Consider the following 24,231-nt stretch of genomic DNA (forward strand, 5'->3'; position numbering starts at 1 on the left):
GTGTACAATGGTAGAAAGAAAGCAGAGCTTTCCTGGCAGAGTCTGCAGAGGGAAGGGGGGTCACATTGACTGTATGGTGTACAGAGAGAACTCAGAGGGAACATAGCTTACACAGTCCTCGACATCAGTGTCTGTCAGCACATGGAGGAAGAGATCCCTTATGGACTACGAAAAGAAGGAATTAGTGGATACACACACATTCAGCATGTATTACTGGGACTGAAACTAGGCTGCAAACTGCATATCAGGGGTCCAAAAAATGGAAGGAAGGAAGATTGCACCCTGAACCCTAATACAACTTTTGTTAACTCATGATCAATGCTAACATATATCAAAGTGCCATAGGCGTCCATTATATAACCTGCAGCCGAGACGCAGTACAACATTGTCACCCTGTAAGGTCCAGGGAAGCAGCATTGTGTGCCCATCATCCGTAGCAATGATCATAAGGCTTGTATAATAAGGAATATCACCGGCAGGGGAGGCAGTCATGTGTAGTCAGCCAGTGCCAGCGGCGCCCAGGGACAAACATTAGTATTGCATTGTTGTGAAGACGGCAGCCAGCGGTGTATGACTGTATCCGAGGACGCCGCACATCTATTGTAGAAGAGGGCCGCTGTAGCTATAAATCAGACTCCTGCGCCCTTTGGAGAGCGCTGACCTAATTGCTTGCTATGGGCCTTTTCTCTTCATTTCCTTTACAGCAGTTTTGATAAATCTCCCTTACGTAATATAGTGCAGCCATCAAGCACAATGTAATGACAAAGTCGCAGGACGGTGGGGAGGACGTACGCAGCAGCAGCAGGGTTACATAGTGCTGCGTACGTGTAAAATGACCATTGCTGATCAGTATTGCATGGAAACGCTTCTCATCAGCAGTTTAGATACCTCGCCCTTGAGGCGTCCCCTTCCGTCATGGAATCTAGTCATCTGTTTCTCCGAATGAAGACTTACTGCACGGGTAGGGAACCTTGACTCTCCAGCTGTTGCAAAACTACAACTCCCATCTTTTGGCTGTCCAGGCATGATAGGAGTTGTAGTTTTGCAACAGCTGGAGAGCCAAGGTTCCCTACCCCTGACTTGCTGTCTATGTGGCCTGATGTCTTGTATTCCCTCTCTTGTCCTCTAGGGGTTGTTCCGAGTTGCCCCCTCAGCCTCCAAGTTAAAGAAGTTGAAAGCTGCCCTGGACTGCTGTGTGGTGGATGTAGCCGAGTACTCCGCCGACCCCCACGCCATTGCAGGTTTGTTGTCTTTTTTCACTAGTAGGCGCAGTGGTCGCCGTCTATAGCAACTTTACCAGTGCTGTAAATGGAGAATACACTACACCAAACATCCCTGCTGCAGTTGTTCATTATTAGTTGAGATTGTACCATCTGTTTTAGGGGCATTGAAGTCTTACCTCCGGGAGCTTCCGGAACCCCTCATGACCTTTGAGCTTTATGATGAATGGATCCAGGCTTCCAAGTGAGTGTAATACTACTGTTCTGGAAATATGTTACCACAAGTACTACTACATCTGTAAGTGACTGAAGGTAAAATCTGTATAAGAAGTTGAGTCACTGTGTACATACATTACATTACTGATCCTGAGTTACATCCTGTATTATACTGCAGAGCTGCACTCACTATTCTGCTGGTGGGGTCACTGTGTACGTACATTATATTACTGATCCTGAGTTACATCCTGTATTATACCCCAGAGCTGCACTCACTATTCTGCTGGTGGAGTTACTGTATACATACATTACATTACTTACTGTCTATATGGCAATGTGATGGAGTTGTTCTATAAGTGTTAGTGATGGGGTCGGCCTAGTTATTGTTCTTCTTCCTCTCTCCTTATTCTCGGCCTCCAGCATCCAGGAGCAGGACAAGCGGCTGCAGGCTCTGTGGAACGCATGTGAGAAACTTCCCAAATCCAATTACAACAACTTCAAGTAAGTGCAAAGCAAACTGGGGTTATTGGGGGTCCTGTCCTGGAGGATAAGTGACCCGGCATCACGCCATGTGCACCCCTGGTATAAGTTATGGGAGCCTTGTGACCTATATACTGTGCACTGCATTGTGCCTCTTCTCCTAATCCAGCCAGATCCCTCTCGATCCTCAAATTTTCCGCCTATTTTGTGCTATTATATGTTATGTTTCTATTCCGGCTCATTTCAGGTACGTCATCAAGTTTCTGTCCAAGTTAACAGAATATCAGGACACCAATAAGATGACTCCCAGCAATATGGCCATTGTGTTGGGGCCGAACCTTCTCTGGCCGCAGGCAGAAGGGTAAGAGACCAGGATCAGTCAGTAAGTGTAAAATCCGGTGTCTGTGGAGGGTGAACAATACCTGGAAACCATGGCTTTATCTCTATTCTAATAATGGTTGAAGCTTCCACCCAGGATAGTGAATTCACCCATATACAGTAAAATGTATTGACCTATTGAGCTGCAGTACCCCAGCTTGGCCACTACAAAATATACGTCGCTGTCTGCTTCCAGCTCTGTTCTGTCATGGGAATCGGGGCTCTAGCAAACAGCTGATTGGCTGATCCTGGATGTCATTTTTGTGTTCTTTTTTCCTCCAATCCCAGCATGCTTTGAGTTTTCCTATAGGCTTCTTTATAAAACAGATCCGTCAACTGGATTTTGTCTTGTTATGGACATAGTAGATTGTAACTTTGCGGTTTTCCTTTCTCAGACATCGTTGATGACTTTTATTTTTTACATATAGTCAATGCCAGTTAGAGGTGATGCCATTGCCAATTGGAGGAGTAAATGTTCCCGGTGTATATATATATATATATATATATATATATATATATATATATATGACTGACGTATAATTATTTTACCTTTTTCTTTATGTAGCAATATCACTGAGATGATGACCACAGTGTCCTTACAGATTGTAGGGATCATTGAGCCCATAATCCAACATGCTGACTGGTTCTTCCCAGGCGGTGAGTGTCTGTGTATTGTGTAGTGCTCAGTGTCAGACGGCTGCCTGTAAGCCCGCTGTCTATAAGCCTCGTCCCCAATCAGGTAGGTGACGTGTAGTTGGGCTTTCCATTAAAAATGATTTTATTCCAACAGAGATAGAGTTTAATGTGACGGGTAACTATGGCAGCCCCGTACACACCAACCACAATGCTAACTACAGCTCCATGCCTTCTCCGGACATGGATCATTCTGACCGCAAGCAGCACGACCAGGCCAGGCGACCGCTCAGCGTGGCAACCGATAACATGATGCTGGAGTTCTACAAGAAGGATGGGTATAGCATTTTGTTTTATTATAGTTGTGACTATGACTAGTTGCTTATTAATTGGTATAATTTATACTGTTTAGGTTTTGGCTTTTTACAGGCCATGAGTTCTAAGAGTGGGTTTGCCATTGAAGTGAATAGAAGCTGAGCTGCAGTAACCCAGCATGGCCACTACTCCGTGTATGGCGCTGTCTGATTTTGGCTCTGTTCACTGTGTATGCGGGTGCTGCAGCTCTAACAGCTGATCAGCATGGAGCAGGCTAAGGAGCTGAGCCTGCTCCATACACTTCAGGTGTATGCTGTGTTATACAGCAGCCGATAACCCACATAAACTCTCCAAGCTGTTAGAGGGGAAGCTCTATCTGTCGTTCGCACCTCAAAAGGACTGACTACCAAAAAACTGCTGGTGTTTGGTCTCCTCATCTCCCAAAAAATATGGATGTACTGAAAATGGCATTCATGAAAACTTCAGCTAGTCCAGCAAAAAACGAGCCCTCACAATAGCTGGGAAACTAAATGATAACATCCAGAGAAAGATAATGTAAAGCAAAAACTTTATAACTTTATAACTGGTACAGATTTGTAAATTACTTCTATTTAAAAATTTCAAGTCTTCCAGTACTTATCAGCTGCTGTATGACCTTCAAGAAGTGTTGGAAAATTTCGAGTCTGACACAGTGATGTCTGCTGCCACCTCTGTCCATGTCAGGAACTGTCCAGAGCAGGAAAGGACAATTATGGCAATTTTCTGGACGGTTCCTGACACAGACAGAGATGGCAGCAGAAAGCACTGTGTCAGACTGGAAAGAATCCGCCACTTCCTGCAGGACATATAGCAGCTGATAAGTACTGGATGACTTTTTAAAAAAAAAAAAAAAGAACTCATTTACAAATCTGCATAACTTATGACAGTGGTTGATTTAAAAAAATATATATATATTCCCCCTCTGGAGTACCCCTTTAAGGGTGCCTTTAAACTGTCTAATTTATCCTGCACAAAACAAACCCCTGTACTGCTCTTGGAAGGTGAGGATGAAAAAAAAACAAATTATACATATAGAGTATACATTCTTTCCTCATATGGTGCCACCTACAGGCTAGACAGGGTACTGCACTTAGCACACTTTACAATTAGATGAGCTGGTGTTGCAGAGCTGTGTTGTTGTTGCTATTCCATAAAGTAGGGATGGGGAACCTTGGGCCCTCCCGCTGTTGCAAAACTACAATTCCCATCATGCCAGGACAACCAAAGCTAAAGCTGTCCAGGCATGATAGAAATTGTAGTTTTCCAACAGCTGGCGGGCTGCAGGATCCTCACTACCTGAAAATGTGAACACAGCCTTAACAAAGCTGCCAGGCAGAGAGGGAGCTGTGCTTTCCCCCTTGTATCGAGCGGCGTTCTGCCGTAAACCTAAGATCTCAGCTCGCCCACTGTGCGTATCCAGGCGGCTCGTAATAGGTCGTCGTGTTGCTAGGACGCCGTTCAATCTCCTCGGAAAAGTTTAGAGTTTATCAAGATGAAAAGCGAGACGTCTGTAAATCACTGGGATCCCCCACGGAGACGAGTGTTTCACAGCAGTGCGCCAAGCGAGAGGCGGGTGGCTGGCGGCGCAGATCACGCCGCTCCTCGTCCTTAACAGAATGGCTGCTGATTAGGTTGTATAGCTGATATAGAAAAACAGATCTATAGAGTGAATAAGGACTGAGAGCGGGTAGGTCGGGCCTAGCTGTATACAGCTGCTATGACACAATAGCTGAGTGTTCTTATCTGTAGTAGGAAGGACAGCTCTGGAGCACCAACTGCTGCTCTAACAAGAGAAAGACTGCAATGTTTTTTGGGCCCCCTATTACCTACAGTAGTCAGACGTGGCTCATTCGTACCCCAAGACCACTGTGCCCGTATCACTTCATCTTTCTGAAGTCTGGACCATTGAATGAAGATCATGTGTCAAACCTTCCCACTCCTTGGAAATTCCGTAGTAATTTGGTCAGTTACCATGGTAACCCGACATCCACATTCTACAGCTCAGCGTAGGGTTAAGTCTAAATCTCTCACTAAATTCTCCACCATAATGGCCAGAAACGTTAACAATCCCGTTCCCGGTGTCTTCTAATGCACTCACAGCCGGAGCTGAACTCTCAGCTATAACCTCATGTCCCTCTGTCGCCCCCTGCTGGTTCAGTGTCTGCAGTGTTAAGGTAACTATACACCTTCAATAGCTATCCTCTCCTGACCACTTGGGCTTAATCGAGTGGTCACATGTTCTGAATGGAGAGGATTAGACTCCACTATTGCCACCAGACTCCTCTGTTCCCTCCACACTCTTTTGGCAACAGGATTAGATAGTTGGAATTCAACATGGCCCAACCTTCTCTTCCCCAACCTCATCTGAGATTCGTGAGGCCCCCATATCCATCAGATGGTCGGCCATGTCTATTGTGTATGTTTGTTTGTTGTATGTAAATAGGGGATTTGGGATTAGTTGAGAGGTAAGTCAAGTATTTAGAGGCTACTAACATCCTATATATCACACTAAACCTTTGTCTTGTACTCGGTCAACCACCATACATCACCTATTACCCCCTATGGGTGACACCATCTAACTCTGGACGGCCCCATCCTTCCTTCCAGCCCAGACCTCGCTCTAACATTATTTGTGTTTCTGTCCATGCAGCCTTAGGAAAATTCAGAGGTAAGATGTATCTCCCGGATGTGTCCCCAAGATGCGTGTGGCGTGACCCATGGTCCCGTCAGTCCTCCACTATGTGCATGTCTGTTATATCGCTTCCCTCCCTTACTGTGATTGTTCTGTGTAGTCCCTTCATCGGTGTGGTGTCCTGTGTGTTCGTCCTTTCCTCTACCAAGTCCGTTGAGAAAGACACCGTACTCGTTGAGATCATGGTGGCCCTCCTTCCTTTGGGTAGCAGTATGGAGTCCATTGATGAAGGAAAGATCGGGGAACATAGTCTTTGGTGGTTCTTACTAGAAGGTCCATCTGGACAATGGAAACATTGACGTTACAAACTATTGTTTCGGATTTGGCCAAAGCAATTAAGTTTCCACCAGACAGTCATGGTCATGTTAGGGCAACAAGAAACCTTCAGTGTACCGATACATTGACACGGCAGGAGACAATTTTGCAACATGGTTGGTTGACCAAGGGTCAGAAAAGTCAACTTTCTAACATATACAGTATGGTAAGGCCAGATGTCCAGCCCAGCCACTTCACTATGGCCCTGCCCATTGGTCATTAGTTATGTAGATGTAACCTATCACTATTGTCTATAGTTGTAACTGAATTGTCTTTTTTATGTATGTTTTATGTTTTTGCCTATAACCACCGTCATGTCAAACAAAAAATGTGTGAAAGGTAGGATTTATGTCTGAGGAACTTTACCAGAGCACTGCGATATTTATAAAGTAGATGACTATAAAGAAGTATAGAGAGGCCCATGTTCTAAGTGGCCCTAAATAAGGGCCCATAGGTGCCAATCTGTATCCCCGGCAGAGAGTGCGTGTTATAGTTGATGGGTTTCGAATACTGATCTATGTGTCATTGTTCTTTCTTATGAAGGTGGTCAATGTGCTTCATTGTTGATATGTATGTTTTATTTTTAACCGTATTTTTTTATGCTTCTGTTTGTCCTTTTGTTCCCCTCCTGTTGGGGGAGCCTGTTGTACAGTGTTATTGGCTCAGTCTCTCTCTTTCTTTAACCTCCCTTGTAGAGATGGTAAGCAGATGTCTTTGTATTCCCCCCATAGCATGGGCGTCAGGGTGATGGACACCACTTGGGTTGCCCGCCGCGGTTCTTCCTTAGTCCGCAAAGGCCCCTCCACCCCGCCCGCCATTCAGCCCCCTGCTCCTCCTCCGCTCGATACCGCAGCCACACCTCAGTCACCAAATCCCGACCTGTCCGTAGAGTCTCCCTCCCCCACTCCTCCCAGTAGCGGCTCACAACCAGGTCCCGAGAGGACAAGGTAAGATCTCAACCAACGACCATCACCACCACAGCTTTGCTTTGAGCCAACCTGCCCTCAGTAACAAAACCTCTTTTCCAAGACCGCTTTTAGGTCATTTTTATTTTTTCTTAGCTCATTCCGCAATTGTATGACTCTTTATCCAGTTTTGGTCAACATTTAGTGACATGTTACCCATTTTTTCCCCCTATGTCTGTAACATGAGGGGGAAAAAAAGTCCCTTTTCCCGCTTATGTATCAATGTCCTTCCCTTAGGAAATCTGTTGAGTCGAAGTGAGTGCGCTCTTTGGTATAGATATAAAGCATAGCTCAACCTTCGATCTTCATACTTTTTCTGGTGCTCCTGCTTACCAGACACAGCCCATTATGGCGCTGTTTCAGATGCAACTGGTTTGTTACATTGTGTAGCGCTGCTTGTTCAGTGTCTGCACCGAGCACCTTTTAGAAAACGTATATATCTGCATTATCTTTTATAATAATATGACGCCCATAACCACAGATTAGGGGGCCTGAGGGCCACCGGTGGCCCCTGAGTGCTTGATTTTGGGACCTCAGATGTTGAGCTATGCTTTAGGTTTTTCTGGCAGTGAAAAAGTAATGATAAGAGGTCCATACAAAATCAAGAAAAAGTCACACAACTTCTGGATAGTCACAATGGCCCAACAACGTAAAATTAACCTAAGTTTAAAGTGTCCCTGTCGTTATAACTTTCAAAATCTAAATCAACAGTAGAGGTGATATAAAGCAAGTTTGCAATATACATTCATTATTTATGTTGTTGTTATCATGCTGTAAAACAAAGCTGAACTTACCAGAAATCCAGGTCCATTCTCCTGAAGGCAGCTATATAACAGTTATACTTACTGTATTCAGGTCCAGTCTCCTGAAGGCAGCTATATAACAGCTATACTTAATTGTATCCAGGTCCAGTCTCCTAAAGGTAGCTATATAACAGCTATACTTGCTGTATCAAGGTCCAGTGTCCTGAAGGCTGCTATATAACAGCTATACTTACTGTATCCAGGTCCAGTCTCCTGAAGGCAGCTATATAACAGCTATACTTACTGTATCCAGGTCCAGTCTCCTGAAGGCAGCTATATAACAGCTATACTTACTGTATCCAGGTCCAGTCTCCTGAAGACAGCTATATAACAGCTATACATACTGTATCCAGGTCCAGTCTCCTGAAGGCAGCTATATAACAGCTATACTTACTGTATCCAGGTCCAGTCTCCTGAAGGCAGCTATATAACAGCTATACTTACTGTCTCCAGGTCCAGTCTCCTGAAGGCAGCTATATAACAGCTATACTTATTTGTATCCAGGTCCAGTCTCCTGAAGGCAGATTTTCTAACTTGTGCTGGTTGAAAAAAACAAACTAAACACAGGAATTCTGGCCAGTACTGAGAGTCACGGCTTAATGTGTCCATCAGTCACATGACTGCCTTCTCTCTGTGAGCGCTCAGATGGCCTGGGATACACAGGACTTCCTGTTTCCTGTTTTTTTGAGAAAAAAAAAGTCAGAAAACAGGAAGTCCTGTACTTTCCATGACAACTAAAAAATAAATAATGAATGTATATTGCAAACTTGCTTTATATCACATCTACTGCTGATTTAGATTTTGAAAGTTATAATGACTGTGACACTTTGAGGATCGGCCAAATTTATCACAATTTGTAAAATCTTTAGAATTTTTTTTAACTTAAAAATCTATTTTAAAATTTTTTGTAAAATTTAGTGCATAGCCATGCTCCTCCTCTATGTCTAAAACACCTAATAAATAAATGTTTTATGACTATGACGAGGCACCATTATTCGGTTAGAATTATTGAAATGGACTGAGCCTATAAGGCAGCTTACTTTTGTGAACGTTGACCTCACCTGTGGTCTCCCCAATTTTTTTTTACGACCTAAAAGCGGCCTGCACGTTAAGCAATACCATTCAGCTTTGGCATACGTGTGGCCCCCGATTTTGCGCCTCACTCATCTGCTTTGTGGCTGACTCATGGTCTAACGCTGCTGTACGGCTTCTTTTTAAGAATCAATATCTATTTCACTACTTTCTATACATTCTTAGGCACAATGGATTTAGCTCAGCCCCTACAGGTCATAACACTTCATACTTGTTCCTCCCCCCCCTTTCTAACTCTCACCTGATACTTATATATAATGAACATTATCATTCCTGACATATTTCTTTATTTAAAGGGACTGATCACACTGGAAATACAGTCCAATCTGCAGGCAGCATGTTATACAGCAGGGGAAGCTGAGCGGATTGATGTATCATTTTGTGGGAAAAGATTCAGCAGAACTTGTCATTTATTTGTTTAAACCTCTGCTCATTCTAGGTTTAAGAGTCCAGGGGGCGGTACTAATCATATTCCATAAAAGTTTAGAGTAATAAATTAAAAGATCTATTGAATATTTTCCCAGACAATGATATATCAATCTTCTCAGCTCTTTTTGCTCTATACAATATTGCTGGCAGATTGGACTGCTTTTTCAACAAGACTGACCCCTTTAAGGTGACTCCTATCCCTTTGTCATTGTGTCTTCTTTAGATCCAAATTCTGTTCAGAATAATTTCTGTGTGGCTGTCAGAACTTTGTAGAGAGCTCCAAATACCCCATGACAGATGTCAAGGGAAATACGGATCAGGCAGTTGGATTTAAATATGCCCAATCCTTTTGTTCTCAGTGAGAAAATCCACTGCCAGAAGTGTCTAGCAGTGGCTCACCTCTATTTGCTTTTTCTCAGTGACGCCCCATTGCAGTAGTATGCATGATATTGTATATTAGCAAGGGCAAAATGGGTGGGGCATGACACTAGTAGAGAGGCACTGTGCCAAAAACATCTAGTATTGAAGGGCACTCTCACTAAGTGTGTTCATACCTCCATCTCGGGAGGTTCCCCATACACATTAGATGATATTGACAGGTTCAGCTGACTCGTGGTCAGGTTGTGTGATGAGCTGAAGACAGCACTAACATGCCCCATCCTATTCTCACCCAACCTCATCTGTCAGGGGAGAATTGGGAGGCTGCCACATGCATTAGACATCGGCTGGCCGCACCAAAATCGGTGGGATCGGCTGACTTTTTTCTAATGTGTATGGACTCTGCTCACACTGTTGTTCATCAGTAATCCTGGGTGAATAAGTCACCAGCATCCCAATATTTGACTTATATGCCCATGTATATGGACCACAGGTGCACAGACTCTTAGGCGGTTATTGACCTTTAGATTTTTTAGGTTGCTTAAAGGGGTACTTCAGCAGAAATATTTTTCTTTCAAACCAGCTGGTGTCAGATAGTTATACAGATGTGTTATTTACTTCTATTTATAAATCTCAAGTCTTCCAGTACTTATCAGCTGCTGTATGTCTTGCAGGAAGTGGTGTATTCTTTCCAGTCTGATGGAGTGTTTTCTGCTGCCACCTCTGTCCATGTCAGGAAATGTCCAGAGCAGCAGCAAATCCCCATAGAAAACCTCTCCTGCTCTGGACAGTTCCTGTTTTGGACAGAGGTGGCAGCAGAGAGCACTGTGTCACACAGGAAAGAATACACCACTTCCTGCAGGTCATACAGCAGCTGATAAGTATGGGAAGACTTGAGATTTTTAAGAAGTAAATTACAAATCTATATGACTATATAACTGATACCAGTTTATTTGAAAGAACACGATTTTCGCTGGAGTACTCCTTCAAAATTACATTTCCACCTTCTCATCACCTTGGTTTATGGATTGCACCCTCCTGCTATTTTAACCTGAATAGTATTGTTTGTGTCTATTTTCCTGTATTTAAGCCACACTCACTTCTGTTAGAGTATAACGCAGATCACTAAGCGTCGGCATCTCTACCTGATCATATTCCATTTGACTTGCACAACTTTACTTTTCCTAACCTTGAGATTCATCACGTCTTATCCTCCACTTACCAGCAGAGCCGCAGTCACAATTCTTTTTGGCAGACTCCGTAAGGACATACAAGGAGAGAAGTGCGAACTAAGGGGAGCAAGTGAGCTAAAAGGAAATGAGCAGAATTATGAATGCAGCTCTGGGGGTGACTGGAATACCTGCCTAATTGCTGAATATTATGTGTAGATTTATACTGTGTGATTTGGAGCTTTGGTTTTAATAAGATTTTGGATCCACGTAGCGTTTTCTTTTCTGTAATCCATCTTTTTCTCTGTAATAACCCATAACCCGTAATATCAACCATTGCCCAACATTTTGCACAAAAAAAAAAAAAAGTTTTGAGCATAAAAAGAACCCTGCATATGTGCCGTGTCCGTATTTGTGTTGTCTGGGTAGTGACTTGCATGTCTTGTAACTTTGTTCCATTCGCTCGACCAGACTCATATGTGTTTGTGAGTGTTGACCGTCTGTCGCTGACCCCTGACCTCATCCGCATTCATCACCCTCTGTCACCTGCAGAGCGAATGGCTTTTCTTGCAGATCTCTCTGACCTCCTCACCGCCCTCCGCGTTTCGCACTTCATGACCACTTTTACTCTCTTGTTGGGTTCTTCCATGTACAAATATTTTTGCTCTTGTCTTCTGTTTCTATTTTTTTTTTCTTTTGTTGTTCCTGTGTTCCTTTACCTCGCCTCCCCCACCTTCCCTTCCATCGAGTACAGCGGAGATGAGATTTCGCCCCAGTGGTCGGATACCTGTTACACCTATCCTTCCCCTGAAGAAGACAGACCCCTCTCGTACCCAAGCTCACAGCACCCTACCCTTCATCCTCACCCTCCAAAAGCTCCACCATCTGCCAGGCCTGATGCCACCTCTACCTTTCGGTGGTCTGGGTACAGCCAAACTTTGCCTCCTTCCCCTCCAAAGCTTGACATAAACTCAAACCCGAAACCTTGCTTTCTACACCTCACTAAGCAAAGCTCCCTCACTGAACCTCATGCTTCTGAGCCTAATGTCTCACCCCTCTACATCAAAACCCCACTCGTTCTAACCAAACCCGATCCATCTGGTACCCCTAACCTACCCACTATGTCAGCCTCACCCCCGTGGCTCAGCTGTTCCTGCGCTCGAGACAAGGGAACCAAGCTGACTAGGTAATTCAATACAGGTTTGATATATGTCATTGTAAAAACTGCAGCTCCATGGGAAAGAATGTTGCACTAAAAGACTTGCTTAAAAAAAAAAAGGCGAAAACAATATATGCAATGCCAGGTAAATCCTCCAAACAGCCGAGATGAATTCAGCAATTTTTCGGTGGCTTCATTTTAAAGCTGCAGCAAATCCCCTCGAGGGCCTTGTGAAGCTTAAAATATCCACCAAGAATGAAGGAAATAAATTTTCTTCGCTAAGGGGACGGAATGACTCAGCGGCATGAGTCAGTCCCGTAAAGATGAATGCCAGCCGCTCATTCTGGAATATAAATAGGGGGGGGGGACAAAAAGTTCTCAAAAATGAACCGATGAGAAATGTAGCAACGCGAGCTGTGGGAGTCTTCCGATTCTGAATGGAATCTGTTACCCTTAGCTTCAGGTTCCTTAGGGATGGGGAGAACGTAGAGGAAGTCTTAGGAGCTTTCAACCCATTGTCTACAATATTCATTGGGTGTCGTTCCTAATTTAAGTAGACAAAATTTGTCCCAAGTCTTAAAGGGGTATTCTGGCCATAGAATAATACTATGCTGCAGAGAGTCCTCCAATATGCCTTAGTCTGGTCCTCCAATATGCCTTAGGGTCCTATTACATGGGCCCGATCATTTTAGTGATCTGCTAGATTGGAAATTGTTTACTGGACCTATTAGGCAGCTTAATAATCGGGCAGTAAGGGCTGCACGGACATCATTAGCGATGTCCATTCAGCCCTTGCTCAAACACCTGACACCTTACGTCTCCCTGCTCCCAGTCTTCTCTCCTGTGCTCCGTAGCTTCCCGGCGCCAGCAGCAGCGTCTGCGCAGCCTGTCAGCCGACAGGCCACTCAGCCAATCACAGGCTGGGACTGCCCGACCTGTGATTGGCTGAGCAGCCTGTTGGCTGACAGGTAACTCAGAAACTGCTGCTGGCGGGACCAGGAGGCTGCGGAGCACAGGAGAGAAGATCGGAAGCGGGGAGAGGTAAGGTATCAGGTGTTCGGGCAATCGTCGGCCACACATCACCATTACAGGAAGCGATGTGCCGTCGGTCCCTGTGTTTATATAACACAGAGCGATAATCAGCCCGATTCAGCCAATTATCGCTCTGTGTAATAGGGCCCTTAGTCTGGTCTTCCAATATGCCTTAGTCTGGTCCTCCAATCTTCTGTTTCCCAGAATTTGTGAGCAAGACTTGCCACAGTGGTGTTCCAATTCCCAAGCACTCATGTTTTTTTCTGTCCCTCCAAATTTTTACTCTAGGCCCAGAATATCCCTTTAATGTCTAAATCTAGTTACCAGACTAGGTCCTTTTAGATGGGCTGATCATTGGCAGACAGAAACGCCCACTGCCGATAATCGTCCTCTGTAAATGGGCCAATAAATGAGACATCTCTTGCTTGTTGGCCCATGCGGGCATTATCGGTAGTCACTCGCATATTATCCTCTCTATCCTAAAGCAATAGGCCGCACAAATGATGCAATGATTGATTGATTGTAGTGATCGATTGTAAAGGCTCTGCAAACGAGCGCCGATCAGAGAGGCATGGCGTGTATCAGGCCATGTAAAAGGGACTTGGGGTCTAAGATTGTATGTTTAATACAGCAGTAAATAAATTACATTAACAGGGTTCTCTGATTTAGACAATGCCTACTTGTTAGAAGGGTCTCTTGACAAATAATGGATCACAAATTCTCCCCCAGCCAGAACCACCAGCGAGTAGTCACCTGTAATCATGGCATTAAGTGGTCAATTTTTCTGCTGCGCCACCACTGGAGAAAGGAAGCATTGCACTTGCCCATTTAAGTAGGAAGGACAGGTTCTATAGGGTGAGACGCTCTTTGTAACCGCTTTCCAGCCTGGATAAGAGAAGTTTCCTAAACAGAGGTCCCCCCCAATTGACACAGAATGCCACAATATGATCCCCCCCCCCATAAAATTGGAATTGCTATTTTTAACTAATCAGAGCATTCCAGATATCTACCCCCAGAGAGTTAAGAATCACAGCTAAAGGCATCCTTACGACAGTCTGGAGTCAGTTCATAGGTGGTAGCCCATAGTCTAACTATAGATCTACAAAGAAATTTGAATTCCCCGATAGGCCGGCATCTGTGCTCTTGAGTTATTCCTACTAAAGCTCATACGGTATCATGGATCATCCATACGTATGATATACATACAAATAGGTCTCTCCGGAGGGCTCAAAAAGTTCATACAATACACAGACAGATAATTTCCTTCCCTATGCAATACTCCTTATGCCCTGTGATGGCGCTGCTGGAGAAATAAGCACATTCAGCCAATCACTGTGATCAGCCTATTTTCGGGAGAACCATCTAACAAATATGAATTGTAAAAAATGGACGATACCTTTAACATTTAGGAGGTCTCACTGCTTCTCTCTAGCTCAGCTATGACAGTACGTAGTGAGAGTCCTGGGGTGTCCTCTGCAGCGCTTGATTCCCTGTGGCTGCAGAAGTTGGATGCTGTCCTAGGGAGTCCTAGAAAACATAGATACATCCATAGGCAACACTCATCATCTTCAGCTGCAGGGAATTAAATGCAGAATGTTCTGGTTCAGATAACGTTGCCGAACCCAAACATTTTGACAGGTTTGGTCAAAACTCGGGGAGATAAATAAAACCTGAGCTAAAAAAAAAAACAAAAAAAAAACTGGCCTCCATGATTCCACCACATTTTCAGAAAGAGGGTGTGGCTTACAAGAATGTGGGTGTGGTTTGATGATGGGGCATGGCTTAAATTTGCCAAGTTTTGGCATAAAATGAAGCCAACTATCACTTAGACTAGACAATCTAAAGGTGTGCCACATTTTTAAATACTCTGAGCCATTGGTCCTTTCCAATCCGGTGCACTCATAGACTGTCTAATCTAAGTTTTACACTAAGAACTAGCCTGGTTTCATTTATCTCTCCCAATTTATTAAGGTCATACCGATCTAGCAGAAATGCTCATCCTGATTGGTAATGACCGGAATCATTTTTAGGCCATATTAGAATCAATCTTCCTTAGATATATAGACGACGTATTTAGATATATAGATGACGTATTTGTAGAGAAATTCACTTGATCTTGTATACAAAGTAAGAAAATTCCATCTAATTCCCAGCATCTCTTTTTACAAAGCTTGCGATTTTATTTTGCAGTACATTGAAAGGGAAGGAGCTTTCTCCTGTATCTGGGCCAAAGGGAAGTCCTAGCACTGGACATATGGTATCTGCGGGCGGAATAGGGCTGAACCAGCTGTCAACAGAGCAAAGTCCTCATTCTCTTAGGAAAGGTACATTTGAGAGTGAACTTGGTAGGTAGCAGCAGAGGATGATGTACGATGGTCCTCTACATGCTAAACCATATAGACCCAATACACTCAATGCCATTGTGAATGGACAATGTTGACCTCGTAACCTTTTATAACATCTTTTTTTTTTCTGTCCATAGTGTCTAAGAAACTAGCGCCTGTTCCACCCAAAATCACGTACACTCAGACAGGGGCAGTGTCAGATCAGTCAACGGGTCAACCTTCTCCCGTCAGTCTTTCCCCAACCCCTCCTAGCACCCCTTCACCCTATGGACTCAGCTACCAAGGTTCTCTCGCTTTGACGCCGAGCCTGGCGTCCCCTCCTCCCGTGACCAGCACTTTAACAAAATCCCGTCCTACTCCTAAACCGAGACAGAGACCCTCACTTCCCCCACCTCAGCCTCCCACAAGTCAGTCTGCTTCCAGCCCTCAGTCTTCGGAGAACAGTATCTTAGATGGCCTGTCTCCCGGAGATAGTATGTCTACAGGTAAGTAGTCCTTGTTGGCATGTCTGTCTCCCAATATATATTTATTTTTTATGTATTTCACAAAAAAAATATATATAATTGTTTTACATTTAAAGGGGAGAAAAATAAAATGCCAACTTTTTAAAAAAGAATTTTAAATAAAAAAAATTGCCCATTTTTTCACTGTCCATCTCCCACCAACGAATAGCACTAAGCGGTTTGTTTTTTGTTTTCTTTTTTGTTTTCCTTTTATGTTGTGTTCCCTCTGTCTCCCCTCGTTCTCCCTTCCCGTTTCCTCGCAGCCGTTTGACGTGAGTGGCGCTGTGTTGGATATGTGTGAGGGGGAATCTCCTGGTAAGCTGGAGCTCCAACCGTTTCACACCCACCTTGACCATATGCTACCAGTAGTCTTGAGCAACCAAAATGTAACTATTGATGGAATCACCTTTGTCATTACGTCCTCTCTAGCACTCGCACAGTTCATTGTATTTTCATATTTTTCTTTATAATAGAAAGCTCCAATGTTTTACATTGTTTCACAGTTTAAATTTACATATAATGTTGAGTTACGTTATGTCTTATGCTCCAGTCACATCCCGAGACAGTGGTGGCCACTTAGACACCAGTCACCATCTAAGACTTAAAGGTGATGGAGTCAGCTGATCCTGCCCACTACCTAATTCTCTTCCAATGACAGATGTCGGAATAAAGAAGACTAAAGGTCTAAAGTGTAACTTTAAAGGCCCCCATACACATTAGTCAGGTCTTGACAAAACAACCATTTTTGGTGGAACCAGCTGATCATCGATGATGGAGAAGGATTGGATATCTTGAGTTTCTACTGCCATATTTCTGCCTTTTTTTTCTCAGAAAGAGAAACCATGGAAGGTCATTCCGTATACATGACAGATCCGCCATGCTGAGCTTAGGGGTTCAGGAGAGCTGATTTCTGGGCTAATAAAATATTTATGTTTACGTCTGCCTGTGCATTGTATAAAAAGGGCATACTTGCCTCGCTCCACAGCCACTCTCCGATCCCCATAGCACTTTTGTTCTTTGTCCAATGGTGTTTTACTCCTCATTGGTATGAGCGGGCATTTTCTGCAGGAGCAAAACATCATTGGACAGTGGATAAACGAGATATGACCAGAGAGCGTAAGATTTGACCCCAGCCACGACGGGAGGTTGATATGCCAGCTTTTATTCAGTTATTTATTTTAGGTATATACTGAAATTTTTTTTTGCCCAGAAAACCCCTTTGCGGCTCACATCTGACTACAGTTTAGATCAACTGTAGTCTGTTTCCATTGGCAACCGTAAAAATTCTGAAGCCACCTCTGGATGTGACTCAAGTATAAAAGATGACTCAAGATTGGTGAATAATAATTTTGTCAACAAGTACCCCCTAACAGAATTGCCAAACTAAACAAGTATACAAAATACTGTCAAAGTGCCCCCCACGGTAAAGTATCTAAGTATGTCACTCTCTGTGCCCCGTTGTGCTTGTGTTAGAGGGTATTCATCGTCTATACAATTCTTAGTCAGTCCCTTTTCTTATCGGATTTGGTTGCCCATCACTGCTACACTGTTGCCTTTTTCCCGTCTTCAGTCAATGCTTCTACACATAGCTGTCACAAAGAGAGTCCCAATGTCAACATTTTTGATTTTTTTTTCCTTGAGACTTTTTGAAAATGAACATGCAGTACGCTGACCATCACTGTAAGTTCACGGTCATACATGGCACCGCTTTACACCACAGCATGTTCAATTTCAAGAGAGCTCATCCAGGACGGCCTTGTGTATTCAATTTAATATGCCTACTATTTCCATTGGGAACTTGTGGGACGTTGAGACGGACCCCCTGACGGCTATATGTACAACCCTAGCACTAACTCCCACTGGCAGCAGCCTTCGCATGAGTCTGCAGGCCAAAATCTGCATGGCTTGGTCTCTCTTAACGCTTGACAAAAAAAAAGTCCACCAATGCAAGGACCCTACTGGGATAATCTGTAACGTTCTACCTCTTGTTTCCAGATGTTTTGGTCGTTCCGTTGCTTGTCAAGGGCTATGTCTAGTTGGCAGTGTCAGTGAGAACAGATGTCTTGGTCTTTGACGTTGTGTTGGTAGTAATATAAATTCTAATTGTTTTGTGGTGTCCGTGGTATAAACAAGTATCAGCAGTGCTGAATGTAGAGGTTATGGACTTAAAGGGGCTATACACGATTATAAAAACATGGCTACTGTCTTCCAAAAGCAGGGCATACCCATCCACACGCTGTGTATAGGATGACAGCTTTGCCCATTTCACTTATATGGAATTGAGCTGCAATACCAGACACAACCTGGGAATGGCTGTGGCACTGTTATTTATTCAAACACAAAGAAATTACGTTCCGTTTTTGTTTCGAGGTAATCCATTCACCATTGACCATGATGGAGATGTGTTCTGGCTGGGGATCAGTCTACATTTGTTTTGTGGGTGACCAGGATTCTAGTCCACCACTTTTTACTAGATAGTTCATGACTTTGTGACCCAATCTCTTCCAGCCCAACAATAACATTGAGACAAAAGCTGGCCCAGGTGGTAAATGACTGGCTACATCTGGCTGTATATAGTTATATACAGTTTATAAAGCTCCTTATTCCCCACAATGTCATACAAATAGAGTCCCCAACTTGATAACTTCACTCATCTCTTCTAGACAGCATCCAAAATAGGCTAGATAATAAACATGGACAAAAAAATAAGTGCAGCAGCAACCTACAGGTGCAAGGGCTTACCGTATATACTCCTCCCAGTGTACACACGATAAACACCTGCTCTGTAGATATTAAAAAGTGAGGATCTTAGCAAACTTTTTGATCAAACAGAGTGTACCATGTCGCCACGTTAAGGTGTCCTCAGAGACACGGTCCCTACTCTAGCCTTTTCACACTAGCAATGGCCCCTCATGGGCTGAATAAGCCTACAACTGGGCAGATAGGAGCCAAATGATCTCTTTTATAGCACCCTTGGGACATGGGTGGAGTGCAAGCCAACAGGAGGTAGCCATGATCCAGTGGTCTTTATCTATAGACTATTAAAACCCTGTTTTTGCATTTGGCCATTTCCCAAAGATATTTACTACGTCATCAATGACATCATAGGGATTCACCTGTAGCAGATGGAACTGGAGAGTTTACAGAGTAGATATGAAATGTGATGTCACTGTATGTTCCTCTAGATCACAAGTGAGGTTATGTTCATACAGAGTTTTATGGGCATAAAATTACCCCAAAAGTTACCCAAATGCATTTTCCAGTTTCCTCTTTACCTTAATGGATAATATTGCCCATGTGTGGGGGCAGCGTAACCTAAGGACTGGGGGGGGGGGGGGGTAAATATTTTCTTCACATTCTGTTTTTACATTTTTTTTTCCTGAACAACCTCACAATGTAACTATGTGAAGCCTTGTGAAACAGACAGCCATTTTTGTTGAACGGCCATCATTTAACTGCAAATAACGGCCATTATCATATCATTAAAATAACAACCAATCATAAAATAACAGCCGGATGTCTTTTGGAGGGTGTGTGAATGTTTCTATAAAGCAAAAAGATATAGGATAGGATCTAATAGGAAAGCCATATGCCTACCGCAAAACAAATTTAGCATTTTTTAAATACTTTTTTTTTTTTCTTTTGGTCAGTTTTTCCCCCCCCCCTATGGTTTAAGTTTGTTAGGACTTGTGAGGAAACCGGTAGGTTATGGATACGTTTGGATAGATGAGGAGGTGCAGATTGCTCATTGGTGGGCAGTTTTCACTGATGCTGGTAGTAAGGATGTATCGGTCTTTTTTTATGAAATTTATAGATGAACTTGTGTCCCACCAATCCTTGAGAATAATTAATGATACTTGGGCTGTGTTCACACATGGTGTTGTGGTCAATTTTTAGAGATGCCTCTTAGGTTCAGGTAGAGGAATACGTAGAGATATTGTGGACAAATCAACGCCGAATAATGGCCACTTACCCTTGGGGTTCATGCAATGCTGTGTCCATTGTAACCACATTAAAAAATAAAATAAAAACAAACCCATGCATCCGATAAGCTCAAATTCAGCAGCGATACAAAAAATTATACTAATATATATAACATCCCCCCCCCATTGCTTTCCAGATATCATCCATTTTGACATTCCATCTATTCTCATTGAAATCGATACTGCCTTGCAACGTGATGCAATGAAACAGGAACAGCAAAGGCGCGCCGCCGAAGGCAGGACGGAATCGGATGAAGAATCGGAGAGCACGGCCCTCTGACAATGAGCCTAATTTGTGCCCGCCACGATCAACAGCCAAACTTGTGCCAATCTGTATATGAGCCCCAGTCTGCTGTTAACAGGGGGTGCCTTTGTTAAGGGATCATTTTTCCTTTTTGTTGTAGGCCTTACCTCAATCGGGCCTCAAATTTTTAATTTCCCATAAAAAAAAAAAAAAATCTGGAAAATATTTTTTTAAAATGTCCATTTATTTTCAATGTCCCATTGAAATCTATAGTATGAATGATATCCTTGGATCTTCTAAGCATGGGAGAATTTTGTGGCCAATCCCAGACCCTTGACGGTCCTTATATGTAAGAATAATACTTTCCTTATAAATGCTGCAGGCTGTGATCCTTTATTGCCTTGACTATGTACTATGTGGAGAGTGGTTTTACTTTTTGTAGTTATGAGATGTATTGGTTATGCAAGTTTTTCGTTGTTTGACTTAAATGTTTCCCAAAAGTTTTTTTTTCATATATTTATGTTTCAGAGTTAAATTTAAAATTTCAGAACGTTTTGTGCCTGAATATTGTATCCACTTTCCCTTACAAAAACTATTCTGTGAAAAACTCTTAAATATAAGCCAAATCGAAATACTTCAATCTGTATAGAACTAGATTTCAGAATATTCATTTGCCAATACAAACAGAGCTTAAAAGTATGTTTATTTTTTACATTTCGGGATAGTTTTATAGTTTAAAAAAAAAAAGTTGACGGAAGCAACGGAATTATATTATAATAATTTTTAAGGGTGTCCCATTTTGTTCGTATCGTACTTATTTTCTGTGTTTAAGTGTCTTATGTTTTTTTTTTATTTATTGGGAGGGGAAAATCCCAACAATTCAGGGATTTTTGTAAATTTTATTTTTTAATTTGGCATTCTTAAGTCTAAAATTTACAACTATTTAATAATCACAATTTCTCAAATTGCAAAGTCAGCTGTGGTGCCAATTTATTTGTCAGAAATTTCTATAATTTTCAGATAAATGTAACAGATTTTATTAGTAAAAAAATGCATCCTAAGTCTAGGTTCACGCAACGTCCCTTTTTGGCTATTCGTTGGACGTCTTTTTGGACGGCCCTCATTTTGAAGCCAAATGACGTCCATGATTTCAAAATAACGAATATTATTTGGCTTCACGACAGACATCCAAAAACGACCAAGATAAGACGTGTGAACCTGGCCTAACAGTGTCATCGCTTCACTTATTTTATTTGCCAGATATCTTGTTATTTTAATTTTCGGTTAGTTTTTATGACTATGGGATAATGTTGGATCACCCTTTTAAGAGCATTTATATTATTTGTGGGGAAAAAAAATATTGCTGCCTGTACATTTTTTTTAAATGACAGATTATCTAAAAAAAAAATAATCTATACTTAATATAAAAATGATCACCTATATCATATTGTGAGGTTTCTATGGCCTGTGGATGGGATTCGTTGAAAATATTTTCTAAAAATAAAATACTATATATATATATAGATATCTATGGAAAAATTGCTATATGATTTTTTTTTTTATTTTTTTTTTGCTTGTGTATGCGTGAGTGTATGAGGTAAGGTGTTAATGGTCTATTATAGGGAAGAAGAAAAATATGCATATGGCATTGAATAATGTATATATGTATTTGTTATCTATATAAGATTCTAATGTATAATTGTAAAGAGAGAAAAATACTGCTTTTATCCTGGCCGTATTTTCCAAAAATATTTGTAAATAATAGAAAGAGTTCATCGTCCCGCCTCTCATCTCTGGTTTTATATATATTTTTCCTGTCTCACTGAAATGTTTACATTTTATCGCAAGCAATGGTCGAACAATATATGGAAAACCTTGTGGGTTTTTTGTTTGTTTTTTTATTTAAATTTTTTTGTATGTTCGTGAACAAACTTGCCAAAATCTGACTTAAAATTTGTTTCTATAGGATAATTCTCCTTGAACATATTGTGAATTTGCCTAAATGAACAAATTGTTTGTGAAAAATAATTCAGATTTAAAAATTGTGAACGCCCCTCCTCCCCCTCCTCACTACTGTTCCCTTCCTCATCGGCTAAAGTGCCCATTCTCGACCTGGACTTATGGGAAGAGGTAATGAAAAACTAGTGTAGAATTTTTTTCCGCGCCATCCTCTAAAATGTGGACTGTGGACAATATTCTTGTGGAATCAATAAAGACTACTAAAAGGAAATTGATCGCCATGGTTACATAAAACAAGAAATCTGCAAATTTTTGGTGAATTTCAAGCAGCCAATTTGTTTTTCCCGTTCAAAAAAAATAAATAATGTTACCACCCTGTATGTGTTACCTATGGAGGTTCTTATGCACAATTTTCACCCGAGTGACACCATGTTTATCTGTGTAAAATCGTATCGTTGTACATAACTACCAACCATGTATGCAACACGTCAACGGAACACCCAAGACTCATGATTATGCACTGCTGGAAATACCACGTTCGGACTTCAGCGTGTACAGTCTATGGATTTCACGTGGGGCCATGCCCTCTATGTTGTGTCTGAACATGTGATAATCCTGCCAATTACTATATTGTATCTGTGCGTACACATCTGTGGTAACACCAACAGGCCCTTAACCATAGCTTTTCCCCTGAGAGCCAAGGCTCAAAAGTTGTCTTTTTTTATATATAAAAAATAAAATAAAAACTAAATATGTATAAAATACAAGTTGTACGATGTGTTTAATTTTAGGGGTGTAGGGATAGGAATATTCCTAATTTGGTAACTCAGGGGTGGTATGGTTCCCATGTACCTAAAGGCCCTATTACACAAAGCGATTATCGGCAGTTACGGCCTATAATCGTCTCGTGTAATAGAAGACAACGATCTGATCATGAACCTAAGATTTTCCGCTGTTCGATCATCTCTAGTAATAGGGGCTTTATACTGTCGGCTGATCCCACTGCCAGCAGAGAATTCAGTCAACTTTTAGTATAAAAGCTTACGGGCACCTTTTGCTTACGGAGACTTTAAGTGGCCATACACCATCAATAATGGACATCCGTACAATCACTTGGCTGTGGGTCATCTCTCTCATCCGCCGCCCATCCTTTACATGCACAGGAATGGTCGAGGAGGGTTAAGCCGCGGTCAGAAACAAAGGGATAGGGCAGTATTTTTACACACCCAACCTCTATCTACACAATATTATCTGTTGGTGGTCAGTCAGGAGAACTCCATACACCTTATACCAACATCTGAATCCGCCACGAGGTCTATGGGGAGCTTTATTTTTTGGCAGTGCTCCATGGGTAAAAGTATGCAAATTAGCTTACTCCAGAAGGAAAAAGCTAACATATTAGCAAACCAGAGTGGCCCACCTGTAGACGGATGTTTCAAGGTTCTTGCCCCTCGTCGGTCCAGGGTATGGCATGAGTTGACCCAAGAGATGCCTTTTCAACACAGCTCAGGGGATACGAACCTTAATTGAATTGACCCAACTGGTGTACGGAGACTTTTTTTTTTTTTTTTTCAGACAATGCATTCCGTCCAACTTCTTCTGCGTTGTTTTACCTAGTATTCTCTGTATTTTATTTTGAATCAACATTTTATCTCCCACCAGTGACATTATCAATTCGTTTATTTTTACAACATTCCTCCCAACATTTCCCAGAATAGTCTAGCCCTTTAGTTATTCTAAAGCTGACCCAGTATGGGTAATAGTGAGCCTTGTAATAAAATTCACGTGTACACTATTTTTTTTTTCTATAGTTCATAAATTTTTTCACCATTTTTCATGTAAAAAAAACTGCTTCGTTTTTGAGTCGTGATCAAGTAAAAAT

General features: G+C 42.2%; 1 protein-coding gene across 8 annotated transcripts in view; it reads left to right on the forward strand.

Annotated features, from left to right (window-relative positions):
* ARHGAP44 (Rho GTPase activating protein 44) overlaps window positions 1-23,042 on the forward strand; it is a 69,852-nt gene extending 46,810 nt beyond the window's left edge. For 6 of the 8 annotated variants that reach the window (XM_069952401.1, XM_069952403.1, XM_069952407.1 and 3 more), the window contains exons 11-21: window positions 1,130-1,241; window positions 1,383-1,464; window positions 1,857-1,937; window positions 2,164-2,277; window positions 2,860-2,951; window positions 3,085-3,265; window positions 7,020-7,235; window positions 11,879-12,310; window positions 15,506-15,639; window positions 15,798-16,145; window positions 20,284-23,042. In XM_069952401.1, the coding sequence (XP_069808502.1) occupies window positions 1,130-1,241; window positions 1,383-1,464; window positions 1,857-1,937; window positions 2,164-2,277; window positions 2,860-2,951; window positions 3,085-3,265; window positions 7,020-7,235; window positions 11,879-12,310; window positions 15,506-15,639; window positions 15,798-16,145; window positions 20,284-20,426 (1,935 nt within the window). In that variant the 3' untranslated portion in view covers window positions 20,427-23,042. Of the gene's footprint in view, window positions 1-1,129; window positions 1,242-1,382; window positions 1,465-1,856; window positions 1,938-2,163; window positions 2,278-2,859; window positions 2,952-3,084; window positions 3,266-7,019; window positions 7,236-11,878; window positions 12,311-15,505; window positions 15,640-15,797; window positions 16,146-16,426; window positions 16,479-20,283 lie in introns of all 8 variants that reach the window. The other 2 variants (XM_069952404.1, XM_069952409.1) reach the window with 2 other exon arrangements.
* The last annotated feature ends 1,189 nt before the right edge of the window (window positions 23,043-24,231 follow it).

This window comes from Dendropsophus ebraccatus, chromosome 14, assembly GCF_027789765.1.
Source record: "Dendropsophus ebraccatus isolate aDenEbr1 chromosome 14, aDenEbr1.pat, whole genome shotgun sequence".
NCBI lineage: Eukaryota > Metazoa > Chordata > Amphibia > Anura > Hylidae > Dendropsophus > Dendropsophus ebraccatus.